This window comes from Ips typographus, linkage group LG8, assembly GCF_016097725.1.
Source record: "Ips typographus isolate SLU linkage group LG8, UJ_Ityp_2.0, whole genome shotgun sequence".
Lineage (NCBI taxonomy): Eukaryota > Metazoa > Arthropoda > Insecta > Coleoptera > Curculionidae > Ips > Ips typographus.
Genome location: NC_138429.1, coordinates 1,320,608 through 1,341,630, shown reverse-complemented (window position 1 = coordinate 1,341,630; position 21,023 = coordinate 1,320,608). Strand labels below are relative to the sequence as shown.

Sequence of the window (21,023 nt, the reverse complement as noted above, 5' to 3'; positions counted from 1 at the left end):
AGTAAATCCTCAGGGCTTTACTTGGGTTGTAATACTGATTTACTCGCCTCAAATTGATGGCAACTTTAAAGTTATATATGATCTGCCAGAGAGTACCTTCTCTCTCTGGATTAAATTGAACTTTGCCATATTTTATGAACAAATAAATGGCAGACTTTTAGCTTGATTTGATTTTATTTGAATTGTTTTTATTTTTGTTTCAGAGGCAGATTACACTCTGGATGAGTCCTTCTGGATAGATGAAAGTCCTGCCGGTAAGCATTTTCATTTAGTAAAAATTAATACACTTTTTTTTTATCAAAATGTATCCCTAAAAACTCTTCAGAGATTGAGGGTAATATGCCGGCACGCACAGCACGTGATTTCAGGGCAAACAGCCCCAATTTACTACACACTACGTGGCCGTTACCCCCTCATCCATCCCATTTTTCACCTTAAGAGCACGTGATGATGCCCTTGACAAATTCTTCCAGGGATTTCCAATATTTTCCGGGGCCGAGATTGCGTTCGGTATGCTACAATCTAAAACTGTGCGTTATTAAATAAACAGGAGGTATTTGCCTTTGTTGTTGCCCGAAACTCAATTTCGTTCGTAATTATGCTCCAGCCGGGACAAGTAAGTGTCTGGGCAAATTTCACTACCAAATAATGAAAGTAGTTAAGGAAAGTACTTTCCCAAACAAAAGTTTCTCTCAGTTACAGTTTCCCAAGTAATTGCAACCTGGTGTGAGAGGATTTTCAGTCAAGGCTTGTACAGTTTTTATTTTTTTTTGGAAAACAAGTGCAACGATTAATTGTGTGTTGTTGAAAATGGCTTTTCACTACAGCATCAAAGTTAAAATCTTTCATTAGTAAGTATTTAGTATCCTTTGGAATTTTTTAACGCATAAAGCTTTCACCAAATGTCAAGAAAATTCCTCAAACCAAACTTTTCTAAAATCTGAACATGAGGGGGGTGCGGTTAAAGCCATCCGAATTATGGCAGAACGGGCGTGACTTAAATTCTAATTGGTTTTCGAAAACACTTTAAACACACCCACTAACCTAAGAATTCCGGTTACTGCACAGTCCGCAAGCGTAATTTAATTTTATTCCGTTCGGACAAGATGTTATCTTTAAAATTTCGTTCAAACTTTCGAGCATTGCATACACAAAGTTTCGCGATCGAACTTTTATATCTAGCGACAAATATTAACAAGTTTCGGACAAGTTTCGACATCCTTTACTGATTTTAATAACGCTTTATTAAACTGGGAAAGTTTGCCGTACAGTTTTCGAGTATTTCCGATCATCGAAGCTGAAATATTTTTATCTTTTCCGTAATTTAATGCGGTTAAATAAGATTTGTTCTAGAATATCAACGTTTTTTTATTCTCATCAGAAGTAAGATTGGAAAACTAAGAAGAGAAAACAAATAGATGAGTTGGACGAAGATGACAACATGGAGTGGTCACGTGACCAACTAATGACGTCACATTTGGTTTTGACAGACCGACATATATCACGTACGAAATTTGTGCCATCTTTATTTAACTCATTGATTTCTAATTGTTCTCTTTTTTTACCCCAGGTTTCCTATGCATAATTATGACATTTCCAAACATGGCAGAAGAGTGATTTAAAAGTTCAACAAACCTCTGAAACAATCCATGACTGTTTTAAATGTACCAGAAGACTCTGAAACCTTCCAAGATTCTTTTAAAATAGCCAGAAGTCTTTAAAAGTGCCAGAAGCCTCTGAAACGTTTCAAAAGTCCTTTAAAATTGCTATATGGCTTTAACAGTGGTTTTAAAAGTGCCAGAAGCCTCTGTAAAAGTATCACAAGACTTTGAAACCTTCCAAGATTCTTTTAAAATTGCCAGAAAGGTTTAATAGCTGTTTTAAAAGTGCCAGAAGCCTCTGAAAAAGTACCAAAAGACTTTGGAACCTTCCAAGATTCTTTTAAAATAGCCAGAAGTCTTTAAAAGTGCCAGAAGCCTCTGAAACGTTTCAAAAGTCCTTTAAAATTGCCATATGGCTTTAACAGTTGTTTTAAAAGTGCCAGAAGCCTCTGTAAAAGTACCAAAAGACTTTGAAACCTTCCAAGATTCTTTTAAAATAGCCAGAAGTCTTTAAAAGTGCCATAAGCCTCTGAAACGTTTCAAAGTTCCTTTAAAATTGCCATATGGCTTTAACAGTTGTTTTAAAAGTGCCAGAAGCCTCTGTAAAAGTATCACAAGACTTTGAAACCTTCCAAGATTCTTTTAAAATTGCCAGAAAGGTTTAATAGCTGTTTTAAAAGTGCCAGAAGCCTCTGAAAAAGTACCAAAAGACTTTGGAACCTTCCAAGATTCTTTTAAAATAGCCAGAAGTCTTTAAAAGTGCCAGAAGCCTCTGAAACGTTTCAAAAGTCCTTTAAAATTGCCATATGGCTTTAACAGTTGTTTTAAAAGTGCCAGAAGCCTCTGTAAAAGTACCAAAAGACTTTGAAACCTTCCAAGATTCTTTTAAAATAGCCAGAAGTCTTTAAAAGTGCCATAAGCCTCTGAAACGTTTCAAAGTTCCTTTAAAATTGCCATATGGCTTTAACAGTTGTTTTAAAAGTGCCAGAAGCCTCTGTAAAAGTATCACAAGACTTTGAAACCTTCCAAGATTCTTTTAAAATTGCCAGAAAGGTTTAATAGCTGTTTTAAAAGTGCCAGAAGCCTCTGAAAAAGTACCAAAAGACTTTGGAACCTTCCAAGATTCTTTTAAAATAGCCAGAAGTCTTTAAAAGTGCCAGAAGCCTCTGAAACGTTTCAAAAGTCCTTTAAAATTGCCATATGGCTTTAACAGTTGTTTTAAAAGTGCCAGAAGCCTCTGTAAAAGTATCACAAGACTTTGAAACCTTCCAAGATTCTTTTAAAATTGCCAGAAAGGTTTAATAGCTGTTTTAAAAGTGCCAGAAGCCTCTGAAAAAGTACCAAAAGACTTTGGAACCTTCCAAGATTCTTTTAAAATAGCCAGAAGTCTTTAAAAGTGCCAGAAGCCTCTGAAACGTTTCAAAAGTCCTTTAAAATTGCCATATGGCTTTAACAGTTGTTTTAAAAGTGCCAGAAGCCTCTGTAAAAGTATCAAAAGACTTTGAAACCTTCCAAGATTCTTTTAAAATAGCCAGAAGTCTTTAAAAGTGCCAGAAGCCTCTGAAACGTTTCAAAAGTCCTTTAAAATTGCCATATGGCTTTAACAGTTGTTTTAAAAGTGCCAGAAGCCTCTGAAAAAGTACCAAAAGACTTTGAAACCTTCCAAGATTCTTTTAAAATAGCCAGAAGTCTTTAAAAGTGCCAGAAGCCTCTGAAACGTTTCAAAAGTCCTTTAAAATTGCCATATGGCTTTAACAGTTGTTTTAAAAGTGCCAGAAGCCTCTGTAAAAGTATCAAAAGACTTTGAAACCTTCCAAGATTCTTTTAAAATAGCCAGAAGTCTTTAAAAGTGCCAGAAGCCTCTGAAACGTTTCAAAAGTCCTTTAAAATTGCCATATGGCTTTAACAGTTGTTTTAAAAGTGCCAGAAGCCTCTGTAAAAGTATCAAAAGACTTTGAAACCTTCCAAGATTCTTTTAAAATAGCCAGAAGTCTTTAAAAGTGCCAGAAGCCTCTGAAACGTTTCAAAAGTCCTTTAAAATTGCCATATGGCTTTAACAGTTGTTTTAAAAGTGCCAGAAGCCTCTGTAAAAGTACCAAAAGACTTTGAAACCTTCCAAGATTCTTTTAAAATAGCCAGAAGTCTTTAAAAGTGCCATAAGCCTCTGAAACGTTTCAAAGTTCCTTTAAAATTGCCATATGGCTTTAACAGTTGTTTTAAAAGTGCCAGAAGCCTCTGAAAAAGTACCAAAAGACTTTGAAACCTTCCAAGATTCTTTTAAAATAGCCAGAAGTCTTTAAAAGTGCCAGAAGCCTCTGAAACGTTTCAAAAGTCCTTTAAAATTGCCATATGGCTTTAACAGTTGTTTTAAAAGTGCCAGAAGCCTCTGTAAAAGTATCAAAAGACTTTGAAACCTTCCAAGATTCTTTTAAAATTGCCAGAAAGGTTTAATAGCTGTTTTAAAAGTGCCAGAAGCCTCTGAAAAAGTACCAAAAGACTTTGGAACCTTCCAAGATTCTTTTAAAATAGCCAGAAGTCTTTAAAAGTGCCAGAAGCCTCTGAAACGTTTCAAAAGTCCTTTAAAATTGCCATATGGCTTTAACAGTTGTTTTAAAAGTGCCAGAAGCCTCTGTAAAAGTACCAAAAGACTTTGAAACCTTCCAAGATTCTTTTAAAATAGCCAGAAGTCTTTAAAAGTGCCAGAAGCCTCTGAAACGTTTCAAAAGTCCTTTAAAATTGCCATATGGCTTTAACAGTTGTTTTAAAAGTGCCAGAAGTCTCTGAAAAAGTACCAGAAGACTTTGAAAGCTTCCAAGATTCTTTTAAAAGTGCCAGAAGTCTCTGAAACCTTTCAAAACTGTTTTAAAATTGCCATATGGCTTGAACAGTTGTTTTAAAAGTGCCAAAAGCTTCTGAAACCTTCTAAGGCTACATTCAAACTGTCATAAGGCTTTAACAACTAAACTCTGACTGACTAAACTCTAAAACCTTCCAAGATTCGATCATCTCTAGTTGTCATCTAAATTTGTTGGAAATTGCAAATGATCCAATTTGCACAAACATTCAGGGATTGTGTTGACCTGAAAGGAAAACTTCACTAGCGGTTTTGAGTGCAATTTTGATATCAAAGGATTAATTTAAGCTGGTCGAATAGTTGGCATATTTCTGGCTTAATTTGCTTAAATATGCTTTGACCGAAACCGGCCTTTCGTGAACTGTTTTCATGTTACCTAAAATCTTTCTGTAACTGTAAATCATGAATGAAAACCAGAAGAAAAAAAAGCGAGTGAACCGAAAGTTTTATGACTCGTTTGTTTAAAAGTTAATGTGCCGTAAAGTTCTTCAGGAACGAAAGTTGGTAAAGTGAAGGAACCAGCAACTTACTTTAACTTTCTGAGGGAATTTTGATGAAAATCACAACTTTCAAAATTAGCCAGTCTATCAAATTTCCACTATCATGTGAATAAAACTATAAACTTCTTAGGTTAGTGGGAGACGTGTTGCAGCCAGCAGGCAAACCCGTTAATATAACGCTAATAAGAAAGTTAATTAAAAAGTTTTTGAAGATTAAACTGGAGAAAATAGGAAAACAGCCTTTATCGATTCGATCGCTAAGGTAAACATCCATATTAATTTCAATTTGGCTCGAGTTTGCGAGTTTTAATGCAAAAATTTCCATATAAACAATAATCCAATTATCTTAAAAGGGCGGTTCGACCCTCTTGAACTCCCTTTTCGAGAGATGGAGTATCTGTGGAATTTTCGGAAACTTTAGAGTTAAGAAGCTATTTTGCACATAAGTTTAATCTCGTACCGCTCATATCCTACTTACGGTTTTATTTAATGGCCCACCGAAACTTTTGAGGGTGAAACCCTAAATGTTTTAACTTTTCTTCTAATTACGCACAAAAGTTAAAAAGAAACTGTTTTGTTTTAGTAATAAACATCAGTGACGTACTAGCAAAAATTCAATCAATAAATTGGACTTAAAAAGAGTTTTAGTGGTAGAAATCTAGCAATAATCTATAGTAGCAATATTCCGGCAGGTCCAGCAGACCAATAAAGCTCTCTTGACTGTTCGGGGTAAACGGATTCTGGGGCGAAGGCAAATCGACCGTAGAGTGCACTTTTATTGCTCGTAAATAAACCTGGAATTGGGGGGGAGAAAAGCAGTGGCGTGTTTTTCGGTATTAATTTTTTTTTCAAAGTAAGAGTTACGATTGTTTGGTTCATATGCAGCCGAATTTATTTCAGCGAATGGGTTTTTAGTTTGGTCAGCGTGCAAAATGAATAAGTCGAGCGTGAAATCCGCTTTTTCCGCACGAAAAATGAAAGGTTGGCTCTTTTGAAGATTATTCCGCTTAATGACCGATACATAATTGATCTAATAACCTTAGGGTGGGTTGAGTGGCGTCATTTAGGTAATTTATGATATTTACGCCACTGAGTATGTCAAAGCAACTATGTTTCTGTCTTGTTCTAATATATTCGCAAAAACTGAAATAAAGAGCTGAGAGTCATAAGACACTGATTGTCATTTGTTTTTCATAATGGCGGCGACGATTTTCCAATGCCAACTAAACAAAAATTGGCTCTTTGACTTTCTTAAAGAGCTGTAAGCAATTGTTTAAAACGCTGACGTTTTCCGGAGAAAGATAATTTAATTTGGAAAACGGAAATAAGTTTCACATGAAATTCTCTAAAACTTTCCCCATTTACCCGACTTTGGGACACACTGTGTGTAGCTTTTGCCAGCGTGTCAGAAATGAGTGACACATTGTCACAGCCGCAACAGTTTTGCCATATAATTCATTTTGGTTCTAAACTGTCAATACGGTTTTGTTGCAGGCGAGGTGGAGCGTTTACTGCGGGAATACACGCAAAACCAGGAAATGGTTAGGAACATCGGCTCCCATTACTACCAAATCATCTATCCGGTTCAGTTGAGGCAACACAAGAAAATGGGCATCAGTACCAGGGAGATAGGGTCGTCTAAGGTACGCAAAGCGAGGAGTTCGGTATGTCATTGCACAGTTTCAAACCATCACACTGTTTCATCCCAAAACTATTATGCATGCCTTTCATTGTATTAGACGTATTTAAGTCGGCCATTTTGTAGTGTCAGAGGTTCCGTCACCATCTTGTCACTAACTATATAGAAATAGTGGTAAAGTCAATCTTGCATGAGCATTGCAACATTTTTAACCAACTTTCTTGTCAAAAAAAAAACATAGTCTGGTTTATCAGCGAATCTGAACAGGCGCTCCACTCTAAACATTGTGTAGTGGGCGATATAAATAAAGAGCCAAGAGCGGAGAGCACAATAGAGGCCCATCAACAAAGATGTGTGTGTGTGTGTGTATGCCAGAAAAAGCATAGCATCTAAGTAGGCTGCTCCGCTATAGTCGAAAACAAAAGACTGTTACACACCCTCCATTGTTCCCTCCTACATTGATATTTTTTTCATTTTAGTTATAAAAGTTATCCGTTACGTCAGGTTTATGAACTAACATTATAAAAATCTAGATTTGCATGTCAATGGAACTGTTTGAAGTCACGTTTTGATATATGGCCAATGGCCTCCTATTTAAGGTGGAGATTCAAGATCAATGTTGCCAAATCTACCGTTAAAACCGTATATCTACCGTTTTTGTAGTTCTTCTACCGTTCTCCTGTTTTTTGTATATAATCTACCGTTTTTAATTACGGTATTGCCATTATGTTGGTTGTGAAACTTTTTATGTACTTTTTCAGTTCATTGAATAGGAAATTTAATAAGGTTTCTTAAAATGCGCTTAAGACAGTCATTTTCTTACTCCAAATAATTCTCTAAAATCACGTGATGTCTGTCACTATTGTCAGAATTGTCAAAATTTTACTAGAATTTGCAAGAATTACATTTTAACACAGTTTTCGAAACCAGACGATTTTCTGAGATTTAACAGTTATTTTAACAATTGTCACTTCATAGTCTAGTTGAATAGTCTTTTGAAATCACGTGACAACTGTCAATAACGCCAAAACTGTCAAACCATGCTCAAAAATTGCAAAAATCAGAATTTAAAAACGTTTTCTTGCAGTATTTGATATAAAACGTGTTTCTGAGAATCATGACAGTTATTTTGCCAATTGTCACGTGACCGTCTAACTAAATAATATTCTACAATCACGTGACAACTGTCAATAACGTTAAAACAGTCAAACCATGCTCAAAAGTTGCAAAAATCAGAATTTAAAAACGTTTTTTTTGCAGTATTTGATAGAAAACGTGTTTCTGAGATTTATGACCGTTATTTTGCCAATTGTCACGTGACCGTCTAACTAAGTTGTTTTCTGAAATCACGTGACAACTGTCAATTACGTCAAAACCGTCAAACCATGCTCTAAAGTAGCAAAAATCAGGGTTTAGAAACGTTTTCTTGCAGTATTTGATATAAAAGTTTCTGAGAATCATGACAGTTATTTTGCCAATTGTCACGTGACCGTCTAACTAAATTGTTTTCTGAAATCACGTGACAACTGTCAATAACGCCAAAACTGTCAAACCATGCTCAAAAGTTGCAATAATCAGAATTTAAAAACGTTTTTTGCAGTATTTGATATAAAACGTATTTCTGAGAATTATTACAGTTATTTTGCCAATTGTCACGTGACCGTCTAACTAAATTGTCTTCTGAAATCACGGGATAACTGTCACTAACGTCAAAACTGTCAAACCATGCTCAAAAGTAGCAAAAATCAGGGTTTAGAAACGTTTTCTCGCAGTATTTGATATAAAACGTGTTTCTGAGAATCATGACAGTTATTTTGCCAATTGTCACGTGACCGTCTAACTAAATAGTGTTCTAAAATCACGGGACAACTGTCAATTACGTCAAAACTCTCAAAGCATGCTCAAAAATTGCAAAAATTAGAGTTTAGAAACGTTTTCTCGCAGTATTAGATATAAAACGTGTTTGCGAGATTTATGACAGTTATTTTGCCAATTGTCACGTGACCGTCTAACTAAATAATATTCTACAAATCACCTACCAACTGTCACTAACGTCAAAACTGTCAAACCATGCTCTAAAGTAGCAAAAATCAGAATTTAAAAAGTTTTCTTGCAGTATTTGATATAAAACTTGTTTCTGAGATTTATGACAGTTATTTTGCCAATTGTCACGTGACCGTCTAACTAAATAGTATTCTACAATCATGTGACAACTGTCACTAACATTAAAACTGTTAAACCATGCTCAAAAGTTGCAAAAATCAGGGTATAGAAACGTTTTCTTGCAGAATTCGATATAAAGAGTGTTTTTGAGAGAATTATGATTTTTGACAATGGTCTTGTGACTGTCTAGCTAAATTATCCTTTAAAACCACGTGATATCTGTCACTAATGTCAAAACTTAAACAACAATTATTAATGAAAAAATGTTTGACTGAACTATTAAAAGTCATATAATAATGTAAAATGACTGAATTTGTTTTGATCTACCGTTTTTTGACTGATTATTCTACCGCCACTAAATATTTTGACTTGACAACACTGTTCAAGGTTTCCAACTTAGAAACAGTAAATGTCAAGTTTCATTGGTTGATTGCTCACGTGACTATGACGTTCTCTGGCTTGTGGCCAATGGTATCTATTTCTCTGATTACTTGTTGGAGATTCTTTCTACGAACAGACCTAATGTTGAGATTGTTCCTGACCAAACTTTTTCACGAACAGATGCACCCTAAATTTACGATAATATCCCCGTTTTAATAAACATCACGTGTGGCGGGAAAGAAGTAAATTTAAGGGCAAAGTTGCAGCTCCATAGATTAATATAATAAAGCGGGACTGTCTAATTTCAGTTCTCCACAATTCGTGACAAAGTTTTCGCAGAGAACCGCGCACTTGTTTCCATGATTTGTGAACCGACATTACCTTTGTTTTTGTCTGGTTCGTAAGGTAAATACAATTTGACCTTTCGAATTTCTACTTGGTATAAGAAAACAATATTTGCGAGACAAATTCAAAATTTGGAAAACCGGGCAATTTCACGGCCCAAAAGGCTCATTGCCGCATTAAAAATGAATTATTCAAATTTATTCCTGTTCCGGGATTAAAACATTTTAATTTTTGTAATTGGGTCAGTGTACAGCCTCTCTCGCTCTGTTTCTCTCTAATTAATTTAGATTACAGATTTGCATTTCGAAAATCGAGAAAATAAATCGGCATTTGTCCCTTGGGAATTAACATACTTTAATTATTATTATTTCGCGACTCTGTAAGTTTCAATTTATCCCTCTAAGACAGCATTTCTTTGAGTCTGATTACGGAGACAAAAACCTTCAAAGGAAGACGTCTGTGTTTTGTAAACGTTGATTAAACTTTCGATTGGTCAGATTTGAGCTGTTCAGCATCAAAATCCCATTCAAAAGGGACTGAAAACGTTAATGAAAGACCCCCAGACACCTCGACCACTCTTGTCTGAATAGTTTAGTAATTAAGGCCGGGTATTGGAACGCAGCTTTGTACAGGGTGAAAATTCTATTTCAGCTTATTGCTGCATTCCTCAGTCCAATTCGCAGACAAATTTCAAAAGGGGAATACAATCGGTCAAAACTTGTTTTCGTTGAGACTCCCTTTTTGTTCATTATTATGCGAATACATATTTGAAAGGAGCCTTTCCTTCGTATATATCTCTAAGTCGCTCTCAAGGGAAATCAAACTGCGATCAATCAGAATTAGATGATAGAAACTTTCCCAAACTCTATCTAGAGCGGTTACACGACGCAGATAAAGGGGAAAAGGTCTTTAAGTTATCTATGGGCGTTTTATTTGATATGTCTACAAACAACTACAAGTTTTGATCTTATTTTAAGTAGGGAATTTCTCAATTAACATATCTAACGATTACTAGCCAGAATCATACATCGTTTTCCAAGACTTGAGGACCATAAAGCGCAGCTCTATCACACTTAAAAATAATTTAACCCAACTCGAGAAACTAACTTCGGACGTTAGATAAGACCCTCTTATATAATAAATCGCAAGAGGCCGGAAGCGGAAACGACTACTCCGTGACGGTATAATTTCGAAATGGTTTGTTGAACTTGATTCACGCCCAGAAAAAGTTGATTTTTTACAGTATTTTAACCTAAACTTTTCCAGGTGTAGATGAGTGCTGGTCGGGCCTAGTTTCGAAGAAAAACGCCAACTTTCTGCATAGATATGGAATGCATATCATAAAGACGGGGAAAACTGAATTTAACTTTTCGAACTTGAGCGATCCAGAACTTCCTAACAGTAATTTGTTTAGCGGTAGTTGTATATGGGCAACTTTAAAATACGAGAAAAAGTTCAGTCGCGTTAATGACTGATTTGTATTGAGGAAAGTTTCATGTTTTAACGATGAATTTTACTATTTAACTTTAACTTGAAAACAGGCTTAAAATCAAATTAGTATAACTGAACTAAAAATGGAAATTTCAGTGTCAGTGGTTACGTGACCAGTCATTCAAGTTGTGTATGACTGGTTGCCTAACTAATGCAACTGCCTCTCATTCTTATGATAATTACAGTGTTTGTGTTATTAGACACAAAAAAATTTTTTTTATTGATTTTTTGACAAATTTTTATAAGCCGTTGTCAGATTTTTCAGCTGTTTTACGAATTGAATTAGCAACTTTCTATTTCTTTTGCAATTTGTGTAAAACTCTAAAATTTTGCACTTTTTTCCTAAAATCCTCATTTTTACATCATAGGATGATGGATATGGGTTGTTTAGACTGGGTATGACCACAATCGCATTCTAAAATTTTTTCATTTTCACTTTGTTTTGAAATTTTTTGAAAAACTGAAAAAAGTGTTTTTTTTTTGCAGAAAACTGGATTTAGGATTTTTGAAACTTTTTAGTACAGTTTGACAGTTTTAACGTTAGTGACAGTTGTCACGTGGTTCTAGAACACTGTTTGGTCACGTGACAATTGTCAAAATAACTGTCATGTTTTGAAAACTGTGTTAAACCTTAATTCTTGCAGATTCTAGGCGAATTTTGACAGTTTTAACATTAGTGACAGATATTACGTGATTTTAGGAGATAATTAAGTTGGACAGTCACGTGACAACTGTCAAAATATCACATCACATTGTGCAAATTTTTTCATATTTTTTTTAAATTTTTTGAAAAATTGAAAAAAGTTTTTTTTTTTTGCAGAAAACTGGATTTAGGATTTTTGAACCTTTTTATTACAGTTTGACAATTTTAACGTTAGGGACGGTTGTCACGCGGTTCTAGAACACTGTTTGGTCACGTGACAATTGTCAAAATAACTGTCATAAGTGTCATTTCCACGCCTTGTTTTGAAAACTGTGTTAAACTTTAATTCTTGCAGAATCTAGACAAATTTTGACAGTTTTGACATTAGTGACAGGTATTACGTGGTTTCAGAAGATAATTAAGTTGGGCAGTCACGTGACAATGGTCAAAATATCACATCACATTATGCAATTTTTTCCATTTTTTTTTAAATTTTTTGAAGAACTTTCAAAGTGTTTTTTCTGTAGAAAACTGGATTTAGAATTTTTTTAATGTTATTTGAGCACAGCTTATGCTAAAGCGTGGTTTTCAAACATTTTAATAGCATTTTCAAGTTTTTTTAAACTTTTTAGTACAGTTTGACAGTTTTAACGTTACTGACAGATGTCACGTGGTTCTAGAACACAATTTGGTCACGTGACAATTGTCAAAAGAACTGTCATAAGTGTCAGATACACGCCTTGTTTTGAAAACGGTGTTAAACTTTAATTCTTGCAGATTCTGGGTAAACTTTGACAGTTTTGATATTAGTGACAGATATCACATGATTTCAGAAGATAATTAATTTGAACAGTCACGTGACAACTGTCATAAATCTCAGAAACACTTCTGGTATTGAATACTGCAAGAAATCTTGTCTAAACCTTAATTTTTGCAATTTTTGAGCACAGTTTGTTCCAAGTTTTTTGAAGCTTTTTAGTACAGTTTGACAGTTTTAACGTTACTGACAGATGTCACGTGGTTCTAGATCACTGTTTGGTCACGTGACAATTGACAAAATAACTGTCATAAGTGTCAGATACACGTCTTGTTGTTTTGAAAACTGTGTTAAACTTTAAATCTTGCAGGTTCTAGAAAAGTTTTGACAGTTTTGACATTAGTGGCAGATATTACGTGATTTTAGGAGATAATTAAGTTGAACAGTCACGTGACAACTGTCACAAATCTCAGAAATACGTCTTGTATTGAATAGTGCAAGAAATCTTGTCTAAACCCTAATTTTTTGCAATTTTAGAGCACAGTTTGACAGTCACGAATAAAATGGCTTATCAAACTGTCTTGGAGTGAGAAGTTGACAGTTTAGAGCATATTTTTGGAATCCCCGATTAATTTCCTATCCAATAATCCAAGAAAATACTACAGAATTTGGTACAGTCAAGAAGAAAAACGTGGTTAAAGTTGACAGCCAGGGACAAAATCGCCTGTAAAACCCACTTGGAGTAAGAAGCCCATTTTGGGGATTTTTATTAAATTTCTTGTTCAATAACCTGATTTTCACTTTGTTTTTAGATTTTTAAAGAGAGAGAGAAACTGAAAATGTGTTTTTTCCCAAAAAACTGGATTTAGAATTTTTTTTATGCTAAAATGTGGTTTCTAAACATTTTAAAAGCATTTCCAAGTTTTTTGAAGCTTTTTAGTACAGTTTGACAGTTTTAACGTTAGTGACAGTTGTCACGTGGTTCTTAAACACTATTTGGTCACGTGACAATTGTCAAAAGAACTGTCATAAGTGTCAGATATACGCCTTGTTTTGAAAACTGCGTTAAACTTTAATTCTTGCAGATTCTAGGCAAATTTTGACAGTTTTGACATTAGTGACAGATATTACGTGAAAGTTTTTTCGCAGGCAAATGGTTTTAGAATTTTTTTTTTTTATATGAAGTTTGTATTATACAAGGTGGTCGTTTTCACACAAAATTTCAGAAATTTACTGTTTTCAGTGTTGATGATCACATTATACAAAGTTTTCACTTTCACCCTGTTTTTGAACTTTAAAAATTCAGAATACCAATTGTCCGTTCCAACTATAGTCAGTCAAGACACATTCAGGTTAACTTTAAATATTTGCTGAATTAAACATAACATCACGTGACCTTAGCAATTAAATTGAATTAAAGTGGAGAGTATGAGAAGTAAAACAATTGCGCCAAAAACCACTTAAAACACTAACGAGTTGTCTTTAGAGTGTCCCGTGTGACTATCAGTATGAAAATTGAATATTGCACCAGACGTGCAACCGGATTTTAGCTTAATTGACTTATAAATATGCATGCGCTAATTAATGGCGGTACAGCTGAATAAACAAATGTAATTTGGGTGCTGCCTGCGTAATGGCCGACTTAATATGGCCGCTAGGAGTGAGAGTTGTCGAAAATAGAGATGGAGAATCGTTAGTGTTAAAAGAATTTAGGAGCCTTGGCTTTCGCTCAGATTTATTCGATCATCAATTTTTCCGATTGGACTGTTTCCTTTTCCCTTTTGCATTTGATTTAATCTCGGAAAAGATTTTCGTTTCGCTGCATAGCGAAGCCGTAAGGTGTATCGATAATTAAATTTTAAGGAAACATGCATGAAGGCATTTCGTCTTTGCCAATTCCAAATCAGAATCGAAGAGGAAAACAAGTTTTTTTTCCTGTTTCAGAGGGGCCAAGGTGACAGAGGGACGTACAGCAGCAGCAGCAGAGATCGACAAAGCAAGGTAAGTATTATTATCTTCTTTCCTGGTAATTCGAGTATGACAAAGTCGTTTAAACGTTGATCAAGATCCAATTTCCTTCCTTTTTACAGTGAAATTTCCTGCAATATGCTCTCTTATTCGACACTATCTATTTTGAAATATCCTTACGGCTAAATTTAGCATCATTCTGTTTTATCAACCTCAACAAGTTGTTACTTTTGTAGTAAAACTTCCCTAATAACCCCAATTCATGGTGACATTCTGCCTCTTGTATATTTTTCAGTATTTCAGTTGAATAATTTTAAAATTTGCATGAATGGCCAAATTGAAATTACGTGTATTAATTAATGCTGCACATACGAGTATTTAAAATTTAATATTAAATTTATCCACCCGAAACCCTCATAAATATGTATATTATTTGAAACTATGTAATAAACAACTCTGATGTATTTGCTAACTTTTACGTTAAATAATATGTGTTTAAGGGAATATCACCTGATCGAAGGGCGTTATCGCTTCCCAGTAAACTAATTACTAGCTAAACTTAGTTAGACAGCAAATAGAATAACTAATAGGTTTGGCACGTCAAAGGAAATCCCTTAACTAGGCGAGAACAAGATAGCGTACATCCTGCTGGAGAGAATTTGCTTTTCACGCCGAATTGGATCTTGATTGTTTTAAGTTGTAAAGTTTGCAAAAAACCAACATTTCAGGTGGTTTAATTACGATATTGCATGATAACCGGCCTAAAACGTCACGCAAATCCTTTGAGAACGCAATCTCCACGAAACACAAATCGAGATCGTTCTTAATATTTCCCAGGCGTGCCAGGCTCATTTAAGGTAGCTTTCATTCTTCGGATATATCAAACAACGTAGATAGAAAAACAAAAATGGTTCATATTGTCCAGGGACGTTCAATACACTTTATGTGATCTAGATTTAAATCGAAATATTTGTTGCCGGAGACCCGAAGCTCGTCTAGGTTGCGATGACTCCTGGGGGATACCTTTGAAAACCTTCCCCATCGATTAAACGTGCCAGATATCGTATTGCGACAACAATTGCTTGCAATTCCGTAAATGGAAATGGAAAGTATTTACACTTAAACTTTTCTATTTGATTACTCTTGTATCATTTTTGATAAATAGCAATTTATTATTTGGTCCGGCAACACTGCACGTGACAGAATCCTATCAATTTTCCGAACCATATTCAGAATCCATTTGTAAGCGGCAAATTTGTTTCGAAACAATACCTCCGAAGCTAAAAACCTAATCTATTATTGATACAAAATCTCTTGTCCGCTTCAAGTCCGACACATATTAATCAATCCGTAAACCTTTTTAATATTACCCGGTTTTGTCATACTATCTCCCCTTCTTTTACATCCCGGATGATGAATTCATACCCTTTTTTTGCCTATACAAGGGCTAAACAATACGACCAGTTTAAGTTTTTTGTTAGTACGGCAAAAAATTATTAATTAGGACCACGTGATAGTTTTGAGTTGCAAAAATGTCTCAAAAATTAAAGTTGTAACCTTAATATTGACAAATTGGTGGATAAATTGATGCTCAACAACAAACAAAAATTACAGGACTGATGACCTTCTATTATATGTCTGTTCGCAGAACGAATATCCAACTAATAATCAGAGGAATACGTCCAGCTATTGGCCCTTAAAATGTCAATGTCACGTGAGCATTCAACCAATGAAAGCCAACAATTTTCAGTTGGAAACAAGTTTGAAATAGCCTCTACAAACAGACCTTTTGAGAGATCTTATTTTTGTCATACAGTAATTCAATGGCTTTGCACCAATTGGTTAAAATAATTATACGCTGACCAATCCAATTTACGTCACGAAAACACGTGATAATCGTTGTCATTTGTGTACATCCGTCACGTGATTTAAATAATGTAATTTATTTCTGACAACAGACTTTTCGAGATTTAAGACGACATTTACTGGGCCACGTCAAAAGCTGCTGTCAACTTAACGTTACAGTTTCTGTAAATTGCAAAAACTACAGACTTTTCCAGGTCACGTGACTGGTGTTGTCAAGTTTAAATTCAATGTAGAAAAAAATATACCAGGAGCCTAATTCTTGAAAGTAGGGATTCTCAAGAGAATTGTGGATATAATGTGACAGAAGAAGCTGACAATGGCGGGTTGCTGTGACATTCTACAAGTCTTTCTCCCGATTATTCCCTTTCAAGAATACGCACCCAGGAAGGAGCAATAGCAACTAAAGTGGTAGACAAAAATCGTTCAGTATGGCGGCCGTAAACTGTCAGAAAATCAGTGGCGATAATCAATCTGTGCTGTTGTCCACTATTCACAAATCCACTCGTCAAAAATAATTCAGTCACAAATTAGCTCCATCTTTTTTTTTGATGACGTCAACGACATTATTCAATGACAGTTAAAATATAAATATACAAGATGGCGCTGTACTGACAGTTTACTCTCGAGTATTGTACCCATAAAATGTCAAACTTCTGAAAAACGCGACAGCCACGAAACTGTAAACATTAGCCGTTTTCTTTCGGTTTGTGATTTCGAATCCAAACGCGTTATGATTCAATAGTCACGTGACCTCTATCGCATTTTATAATTGTGATGTCACGTGTTGTCACAGTTGTTTCGAATCTTATTATAAGACAAGGACGTAACTTTCGCGGCAAATTAACTCAATATAGATAGGGCAAGCGAAAAAAGTGCGGAAAGTTTTGAAGAGAACCCTTTTTTTCCGGAAGAAAAGTGAGCCATTTGGGGGATTAGCGCGTGACGAAGTTTATAAATGCCGACACCGAAACGCGAAAGCAATCCACGTTTAAGACTAAATACGCTCCGGGTATCTGTGTCTCTCTCTCTCTCTTCATCCTTACGTACTTATCCTGGTTTTCCCGAGGGAATCACCAACTTAAATCCACGTCATATAAGGCATTAAACTTCACCGGGAGAGGCTGGTTTTCTTTTTCCATTTGCGAAAACGGCAATATTGATCATTGAGTATGTTCGTGTCCCTTTTTTTTTTTTTGTTATTCTATTTCCCCGAAAAGGTTTTCATAATTTAGACTTTTATGATGCGCACCTTTTTTTCATGGAGGAGAAGGAAATTCAATTTTGTATAAAAGGAGGTTTGTTGTGAATTTCAGTCGTTTATTAACCAATACCGGTGTCAGTTGACTAAAACATTTTTGGTACAACTATTAATTTAATTAATATTATAGTAGCAAACATTAAAAGTTAGCGGTAGGCAACCAGAAAATCACGAGAAAGGAGTGCGTTCAGTATTCAACCATGATTTTATGGATAGTTTTAGAACGGTTGCGTAAGGCTCATTTTTGCTCGCGTTTTATTCCAAAACTAAACCAAACTAACCATTACTTAACCGATTCAATTCAAAGGCTTTAAGCAACTGCAATTTTTCACTTTAAAACGTTTTTCAAACGCAAAAATGCAGCAAACTGAAACCCGACATTTTCGCAATTTATAAGCCCTAGTCCTAGATGGGTGTGTAGGGTCTCCTGTAATTTTCGGATTTTTCGTAATTACAAGGCGAAGTGCTTGTAATTATGAAACACAAAAGGGCCCTATTTGTGGTTATACGAAGGCGCATATAAAGGAAGGGAGAAATTGTATGCCAACGGTTTCAAGCACACGCGTATATAAGGAAAATTAAAATTGTTCTTAACGATTCAATGTGTTAGAGAGAGAAAGACAAACATATTTTTAGGGCCAGTGGATGATTAAAGGAAAATTAACGTCCAAACACAATGTCAATAAATTAACCAACCGGAAGATAAGTAAAGGAAAATTGAAGGAAAACGATCTAATCCAATACGATAGTTCGATACAATTTCCACAGAGCGAGCAGTGATGTATTCCCTCTCTTTTAGAGGCAATAAATTGAGTCTCGGCTTCTCAATTTAAGCTGAATAGGCCCCGAGACCTACAGGATGTTTGATAAATTGCGGCCCCCCCAATATTGATGAGGCCGGAATTAATCTTAATGGGTCGCCGAAATGGAGGTATTATTATTATTATTGCTGTTGGAAGGGTTTGATTGCCTTTTGTTCGCACTTGAAACTTAGATTTTCCATCAGGGAATTCAAGCACAAAAAAAAGCAATTTTTTATTTCAAAAACAAAATCCTGTGGTGAATGATGACCGAGGACCGCAGGCATCTAAAATGAGCGTTTCGCGAGCAGCCCAAAACCAATTTAAAGCGTTTTCGTTAAAATAAACTACTTTTCCGGTTACAAGACGTTTTAATGGTGAAATTTTAAACAACCTCGTCTCGGAAATGAGTAATTTATCAAAAGGGCCCTCAACTATTTAATCTTGATTACTTTATTAATAGAAGACTGAGTAAAACACTGACAAATTCCTCGTCCACTAATTGATTCGTTTTAATGAAAAAAATTTCCATATTCTTGTCATGCATTCACCATTGTCCGAGTCCCCCGAAATTTTTATTCTTTGATACAAGCTGCAGTCCGTAATTTTATCCACTTTGTCAACAATTCTCATCCGTAAGTCCCGCTCTTTACAAAACGTCCGCAGCGAATTTTCAGGACGGTAATTTGATTTTTCGGGCCGGCACATTGAATCGTTGCGCTTTTGAGGTTTTGTCTCTCACTTTTCCTTTTCTAACGACTGCGAACGTTTAGGAAATTGAATAAAATATCCACTTTTTTTTTTCCTTATACAGGATGTCCCTGGAAGGTGCGAAAAAATGCTACCACAATTTCACGAGGCTTAAATATACAACCTAGCTTACCTCAGTCAGTTCAGATTTCGGAGATATAGATAGTTTTTCAGAAATATTTTGTTCATTCTCCCCTTTTTTTTCTCTAAAATGGGTATAGGTGGTAAGAGTTGATTTGGGCAGTCGTATTTGGATGTGGAATTGGGTGCGTGAATCTCAGCACAGTTCCTAAACTGTGATTGGTCAAAAAAAAAGCAGCAAGCTGAATGTTTATTGTTTGGCAACGCTGCGCCTATAACGTCAATGACGTGGCACAGTCTCATTGGTGCCGTTTTCTATAAGTAGGCTAAGTCTTGTTTGTCAGAAATTCCAATATGGCGGGAGTAGTGCTGACAGTGTTTATTGTGGAAATTGAGTTTTTTGCGGATTAGATGAATTTTTACGGTTTAAAATCAAAACTTGAGGTTATAACTTTGAGATTATAACTTGAGGTATAACAGCAATTCAGGAAAAAGTCCAACCGTGTCAGTTTTTTACAAAAAACTGGATCTAACTCAACAGTCGTTGAATACTTTGAAGTGGGATGATTTTACTCCAACACTATACTCACTGGTAGGTACAAATGCTTTCTAGTACAGTGAACTTATTAGGTACTTGTTACATGCACAGATATGTGAGTTTCATTTTAAAGTATCCTTCATTGTGAGAGCAACAAAAATAATTTTGAATGTTCTTTGCTTACCTAGTTTCAAGGATTTACAGATTTTCTTACATTGAACAGTGTTTAAACTAGTTTGCTGTGTGTTGTACTTTCCAGGACAAATATTCTAACCATCAATTTGATTAGGCTGGACTAACTGGACTTGATTGTGTATAAAAAGCTCTATTTATACATATCAGGAATGAACCTTTTTCTGATTTTTCACTCACAACTTACCAAAAAACCATAAAACTTTAGGCTTTCTAATATAGGGTCCTGACTGGTTTCTAACTCAGAAACAGTAAATGTCAAGTTTTATTGGTTGAATGCTCACGTGACTATGGCGACTTGTGACCAATGAATGAACTGATTACTAGTTGGAGATTCTTTCTGCGAACAGACCTATAGAGGGCGGTGCTTATTACATTGACATATTAGATTTCCACGCCTTCTTTAACTTTTTTCATTACGTACTCCATTAATTCACCATTTTGTCGCATATATTCCGACCGAAATAAGCTGAAATCACGCCTTTTGTGCGCCCTTCTAACGTTGCAGATAACATGACGTTTAATAGCTTGCTCTTCTAAAGCATATTGATCAAGTTAATATTATGCTTGATGCTGCTATATTGCCACTCGGATACGCTTTCTAATTTGTGGCGCTTTTGACACGGTTAAACTCGTCTACGACCACAATTTTCTCGTTTAAATCGACTGTATCTGAATAATAATTAATAATTTAACCCGCAAAACTTTTCTAGGTAAATTTCAGGCTTAGAGACTTTGGATTGTTGTAGTGGGACGAGTAATTCCGTGGCCCCTCCGGGGCAAGTTTCCTTCTTAATGCCTCCGTAAAGTTACGAAATTTGTCAGTGTTACACCGGGCTACCCATTAATATTATAATTAAAACTGTCGCGACCCTTTTACTAACTTTGTATCGAGAAAATATTGATTTTTTTTGTGCCATTTGGATTTTCAAATTTTGCATCGGGTTGCATAATAAACAGGACCGCAAAAGGCACTAATTAGACAACCAGACTTACACTTGAACATTTGGTTTATAGAATAGAACTTGAGAAGCACAATCAACAATAATATACAGGGTGTCCTATTTAAGATAAACGAGATTTGGGCCTCTCAATACATGCATTTAGTTGCATGATTGTTTCACTTTTTATTATTGTATAATTTTAAAATTTTTATACCTCAACATTAACACTCTGGCGCGTGGTTTTTATGACTC

General features: G+C 35.3%; 1 protein-coding gene across 11 annotated transcripts in view; it reads left to right on the top strand.

Annotated features, from left to right (window-relative positions):
* Positions 1-21,023, top strand: part of mmd (disintegrin and metalloproteinase domain-containing protein mind-meld) — a 164,429-nt gene that overhangs the window by 103,504 nt on the left and 39,902 nt on the right. For 10 of the 11 annotated variants that reach the window (XR_014179144.1, XM_081985895.1, XM_081985888.1 and 7 more), the window contains exons 2-4: positions 204-254; positions 6,450-6,619; positions 14,319-14,375. Coding sequence is in view for 10 of the 11 variants with exons in the window: in XM_081985895.1 (XP_081842021.1) it covers positions 204-254; positions 6,450-6,619; positions 14,319-14,375 (278 nt within the window). In the remaining variant the exon portion in view is untranslated. The remainder of the gene's footprint in view (positions 1-203; positions 255-6,449; positions 6,620-14,318; positions 14,376-21,023) is intronic. The other variant, XM_081985891.1, reaches the window with a different exon arrangement.